The sequence below is a fragment of the Zea mays genome, chromosome 3 (assembly GCF_902167145.1).
Source record: "Zea mays cultivar B73 chromosome 3, Zm-B73-REFERENCE-NAM-5.0, whole genome shotgun sequence".
NCBI lineage: Eukaryota > Viridiplantae > Streptophyta > Magnoliopsida > Poales > Poaceae > Zea > Zea mays.
The window spans coordinates 200,794,854-200,800,853 of NC_050098.1; the positions used below are offsets into that span (position 1 = coordinate 200,794,854).

The 6,000-nt window shown below is 48.1% G+C and overlaps 1 protein-coding gene across 1 annotated transcript; it reads right to left on the bottom strand.

Moving 5' to 3' along the window:
* Positions 1–1,203: 1,203 nt before the first annotated feature.
* On the bottom strand, positions 1,204–4,768 carry LOC103651188 (uncharacterized). Its single transcript, XM_008676805.3, has 3 exons — positions 3,224–4,768; positions 2,222–3,106; positions 1,204–2,113 (listed from the first exon to the last, which is right to left on the bottom strand). Exons 1-3 carry the CDS (start codon positions 4,340–4,342, stop codon positions 2,075–2,077), a joined length of 2,043 nt encoding a protein of 680 aa, XP_008675027.1. The 5' UTR covers positions 4,343–4,768; the 3' UTR covers positions 1,204–2,074.
* Between the last annotated feature and the right edge of the window lie 1,232 nt (positions 4,769–6,000).

Below are 6,000 nucleotides of genomic sequence, written 5' to 3' on the forward strand. Positions count from 1 at the left end.
CAGTTCCTAATTTATATAAGTTTTGATAGGTTGAAATGAATCCTGGTCCAATTCTAGAGAAACGAACGGGCCCTTAAGTGGCTTGATTCCAAATATTGTTATCTTTACAACCCTGATTGACAGTTTCTGTAAAGCGAAGAGGTTCAGTGAAGCAAAATATATGTTTCTTGAGATGCCCAGGTTTGGGGTTGCTCCTGCCGTCCATGTACACAACAGTTTGATGGATGGAGCTTTTAGATATGGAAATGCACAAGAAGCATTGACACTTTATCATGAGATGACTCGCTTAGGCTTGTGCCCTAGATGGGTTCCCATGCAGCATTGTTGTGAGACAGATCAGATTTTTAGAGCAAAAACCAGTCCATAGGTTGTGGACATTTTAGTCACAGACTCAAGTCATTAATATAGTAGACCATTCTATTACATGTGTTGTGCAACCATTGTAAGTTCGTTATTTGGAAAGCCCTATACTTATTGACCTTGTTCTCAATGCAAATAAAAAACTGAATGTAGTATAATGGTTTGGAACATGTTTCAATATCTATTTCCCGTGGCAATATTAATATCATCAATATTAACGTTACAGTCATATTTTGTCACATGGATTTTGTATATCAATATTAACGTTACGGTGATATTTTGTCACACAGATTTTGCATATGATATTTTATCACACAGATTTTGCATATCAATACTAACGTACGGACACGAACCTATTATATATACTATAAAAGCAACTAATCAAATGCTCTGGTCACCACCATTTTGTGTTGTGGCAAACTTTAGAAGCTACCTGAATTTTTCTTTATTTTAATTTGTTGTACTTTATTCTAATTTATAAAATATTTTAGCTATTATTAATATATTACATTTATCGTGTATCTAGACATGCTTCGAATTTACCTAACTTTTGGTTCTAAAAAAAGATGTAACGAAGCTTGCATTCCAGATAAAAAAATGTAGGTTCTTGTTTTAGTGGACGCGCCCAGTGATATCAGAATCTGCATCTAATGGCAGAATTGGGGACAAAAGCAAGTGTCGAAATTTGAGCTAAACAACCAACCAGGAACTCGACTGCACACCTTACAGCCGATAGCTGAAAAACAACCAACCAGCCAACCAGGAACTTCAACACATCACAAAAGACCCAAACAAAGACCACCTCCAGCCCCAGAACCACTCGATCTGCCAACTCCAGCAGTGTAACATTTGACTACTTTTTTTTATAAGTTGCCCACAGAATTCATATGATGTTTACAGAGCACAAGAAAATATCTGTGAGGCGACAAATGAAAAGCCCCACGAGTGTTCTAGTTGAACAGCACTACAACCCATTCGGCAGTTGACCCACATCCGATAGTCAATTGTTGAGGTCATGCGTCAATTCATAAGGTTCTGCTCATGAGCTCATCACATGGCAACACTTTTTGGAGAATCTCTAAAGCTTTTACAGTTGGAACGTTGCTGCTTCTGCTATATAATCTTCCATCTTGATGTCAATCAATGACAACAATGTAGCAAATAAATTTACTATAGATATGAAATATGCTGAATATACTTACTGTCAGACACAACTGACACAACATATGGCACTAGATACAGTTCTATGATTCTATCAAGCACAAGTACTGACATATCCAGCTGATACAATTACGAATAGAAAATGTACCAGGAATGGAAGCCTAATCTGTTTTGACATCTTCTTATTCTTTGGGATGCATTACATTTTGCAACAACTCGGCCTTTTTTGGTTTTGGGTACTATTGCTTTATTTCACTATCGACAGTAAGGAAGAAAGCTGAAGTCATCCTGTACGAATATAAGATTTACTCCAAACCTAAACCACCACCTACCAGCTTACCATGAGAAACATACTGACCACAGTCCAGCAAACATGGCATGTGAACTCCAATTACCAACATGGTAAGTGGTAACCAGCAGCTGTATCAAGTGACCACATCTGTAAAAAGCAGAGGCACATCCTAGGAACTCGTAAGTGCCAGTGAGGTATATGACCTTGATAGCCTTCAAGGCAACACCATGAATGGATAGATACTGGTTTTGCGAGAAGATATCATATCTCCGAATCCAACGAAGTTGGTTTTTCTACTACCTAAACAAAGTTCACACAAGCATATAAGCAATGGCACCATGACATGTGAGTAAAACGAAAGAGTAAAACATAGAGATATATGCAGAGTAGAAGAAAGTTAACTCTTACATCTGCAAATCTTATCTGTCGTGGCCTGGAAGGTTTATGATCATTCTCCTTTGGTTGCGTTATGACCCAGGGAGCCTGTTTCTTTGAGTGTACTTGAATTCCAAGAAAAGATGGCAGAGGTGACCTATTTGTCACGGATGGCAAAGTGCGAGAAAGCCACGACTCTGAAGGTGATTTGGGTACTGGTAAAGGGAGCAGAGATTGTAATGGTATGATTTCCTTTTTGGCAACATCATTGTCTTCGAGATGTTGTGGTAACTCATGACTAGCATTACGCTGCAAATCTTTTCCATCATCCAATGGAAATGTGGGTTCTCTAAGTTCAGCGATCTTTTCAGTCAATGGATCATTGACTTGATCTTTCACAATCAAATTATTTCCAACTGTCTTTCGCCCTCCAGGTTGAGTGTCATATATGTTTGCATCCAATGCTGCTTTTGTATGCACAAGCACACCCAAGTGACATGTGTCTGAATCAGTATCTCTGTGGTGATCCATTGAATCTTCATGCACTGTTCCATCTGGTCCTGAGCTCATGGAACTTGATCGCTTGAAGCTACTATCATCTGATCCAACCAACGAGGTTCGATCATGGTCTTTCCCAAACGAACCAGAACCATTGCTCCTACTTGCTTTATCATCCTTATCTCCTGTTCCAGACGACCCATTTGGTTTACTTGATGGTGACATCACAGCATAACTGCGATATGGAGACATGCCACCAGCTATGGAATGGTAATATGGTGAAGATCCATCCCCAGTCGGTGAATCACTCCAGAAAGTAAGCTGATTCGACTCACTTGTCAGCTTGCTCCTCCTATCATCCTCTCCTTGACCAAGATACTTCTGCTCCAACTTATGCTTATACACATCCTCCCATGATTGCTGCCACACCAAAAAAAAAATCCAGATGGTTAGAAGAATCATTCCTAAGAATGAGCACAAGAAACACAACTACAAAGCTGAATCAAACAAGCATGCTATGTGCGCTGGCATTAGTACCCCGTTGGAATCACATCCCAGGTGCTTGTTCTGCGAGCTCCGCGCAAGCGGACTCTGCGCCATTTGGCCTTGGCCTTGGCCTTTGCACGGTAACTGCCAGCCTCTAACTCGCCCTCGCACCTTGCCGCGCTTCATTGCAGGCATTGGATTTAAGAGCAACAAGGAAGTTTTCGCACATAGGCTAGGGAGCAAACCACACCCCTTGGCTGAAAACCCCCGGGTACTATGCACATCATAGTCATCGTCATCGTCATCCCCTTCATCCTCCTCTTCATGCTCTTCGTGTCTTGGATAGGCGCAGGACAAGTAATTGGGCGGCAGGTGCTGGTATGGGAGCTGGACAGGCGCTCTCCTCATTCGATCCTCGCCATTGCCCACGCCTGCCTTCACCGCAGCCGCGCGCGCGTGCCCGCTGCCAGAATTGCCGGTGCCACCGGCGGCGCCGGCCTTCCGGAAGGTGTACTGCGGGGAGCCCACGGCGACAGCCTGCGCGGCCGGAAGGAACCGGTCCATCATGAAGCCCCGGGAGCCTGGCTCGGCGCCATGTCCGGGGTCCAGAGCGCCGCTGAGGCCGCTGACGCTGCAGTTCATGGCAAAGGACTCGGTGCGGGAGAGCGTGTCGAGCGCGTCGGAGAACCTCTCCTCTTCCTCTTCTACTATGCCGTCCTGCTTCTGTAGGACCGCAGCCGCCGGGAGCGCCTCGTGCTTCTTCACATCCTTGGTCGATTCCACCGCCACCGCAAGCTCGTTCTCCCCCACCACCACCTTGCGCGATGCGGCGGCAGTCCGGGAACCTTGGTCGGCGACGCCACGAAGCGCCTGGAGATCGAGCTCCGCAACGGCGTCGTAGTAGGGGCTGCCGCCTGTCTCGCCCGGCCGCGCCCGGGAAGTTTCCCGCGGGGGCGTCGGCGGCGCCGCGCGGCGTGTGCGGACGCTCTTGGGCTGGCCCGGGCGCTGCTCCCACGCGAAGGGCACGGTGCCCGGGTGGCGCAGGGGCCCGGAGTTGAGGCCGGCCTTGTACTGCGTCGGCGCGTCGGCGAGGCGCGCCGAGCGGAGCGGCGCGCCCAGGTCGATCCGCTGGTTGCCGCTCCCCTCCCCCATCGCGCGATCCGCCCGCATCGCCCGTAGGACTCGCTCGGGAGCCACGGAAAGGGGTTCGCGACTCGCTTCGGCCGCCGGGAACGGGCGCAGGGAGAGCCGGTCGCGAGCGTTGGAAGCGAGCGAGAGAGACAGAAGGGTCTGTAAACCCGCTGGCCGCGCGCCGCGCGCCGCCCTGCCGTGATGGTGCCGATGGAAATAATAGACTCTCCCGCGAGCCCAGCCAGCCGCCTCCGCGGCTCCAGCTCCACTTCACTAGTGCGGTGGGGCGGCGCCCGGTGCGGTGCGAGTGCCGTAGCCCGCAGGGTTAATGCTGCGCGTGCGGAGCGGAGATGGTGACTCGGGCGGGCGCGTGGGCACCGGGCGGTGCGGACGTGGGCGTGTGGCGTGGGCGCTCGCGTGACTCGGGGTCGGGGAGTGAGTGCGGGGTGAAGTGCGAGACTTTCTGGGGTGATCCGCCTAAAAAGGTGGTGTGAGGTGTAGTAGTATTCTATTCGCCGGCACATGCACCGCAGCACCGGTGCGGCGATGCACGGGCCCGGTCCGGCCCTCCCTGGCGAGTTAGGCAGAGGCTGGCAGGCTGCTCTCTCCGTCAACCATGGTCTCGTTGAGCAGATATGAGATACTCGATGGTCAAATTTTGTTCTAAAATAAGTACATATCATATATCTAATATAATAACAAAGTCATTTAGTTTTGTTTTCTACCTTTTTTATCCTAAAATACAATAATTACATCTTTACAAAATATATAATGTTTTTACCAATATTTATCTTTGCACTTAAACTCTAGAAATAGACTTATTTTTAATAAGGGGAGACTATCATTTTCATTCCACGGCTTGAATAATACCAGTACCCTAATTTTCTATGCATCCATTCTTGCATTAGTAACAACTGCCCTCCATTGGATTCCTAATGCACGATTAATATCCGTCTATAAAAAAACAACGGGGGCAAGTGAGGTGCTCTTGCCGAGGAACAAACAAGTGAAGAGAATTCAGCTGCACTGTACGGCCTGGGGAATACGACAGAGACATGCGCGTCCACTGCCAACTGGATTGTCAAGGATCCATTCCTCTTTGCGTGTCATCCCTGTCATGTACGATTATCATCCGCCTTTGGTGATCGGCTTCTATGGTGGTCTCGCGCCATTACTGCGGGAACTCCTACAACAGCTAACTAACTATACTCTGTAGGCGCGTCGTTGTCGCTCTTCGTTAGAGCTAGAGCAGATGCAGTGTCGTCGTCGACCGCTCAAACGTCGTTCCGGTCATCGCATCCAGATCACGTCGAACCAGATCGTTTTCTCCGACAGACAGCGCCGAGGACGATGAGGATTCGAGGGAACGTGACGCTTAGGACGAGATGGATTAGATAACTTTATAATCATATTTTTAAAATTTACGGTATTTATTTGTTCACCTAATTATTATTTATAAATAAAATATATATATATGTCTAAGCATAATTTTGATAAAGTGTGGTATTAGATATATACTACTCTAGCGTTAGCGTCAATACCTGCCCCCGCTCGCACGCCCCCGCCTGCCCCGCATGTGTCCCACCATTCACTCCCCTGTTCGCCCCCGACATCCTCCGCGCCCGCGCCTAGGGCTGAAAATTAAGCTCGCGGGCCGGCTTGAGCTCGGTGCGGCTCGGCTCGGAGCGGCTCGCGAG

Bases quoted from the DNA above. Each gene is read 5' to 3' on its own strand.
- LOC103651188 (XM_008676805.3), bottom strand. From the start codon at position 4,342: ATGCGGGCGGATCGCGCGATGGGGGAGGGGAGCGGCAACCAGCGGATC. The intron at 3,107-3,223 runs GTACTAATGCCA...TTGGTGTGGCAG, and splicing joins TGGGATGTGATTCCAACGGG to CAATCATGGGAGGATGTGTA. The intron at 2,114-2,221 runs GTAAGAGTTAAC...AACTTTGTTTAG, and splicing joins GACAGATAAGATTTGCAGAT to GTAGTAGAAAAACCAACTTC.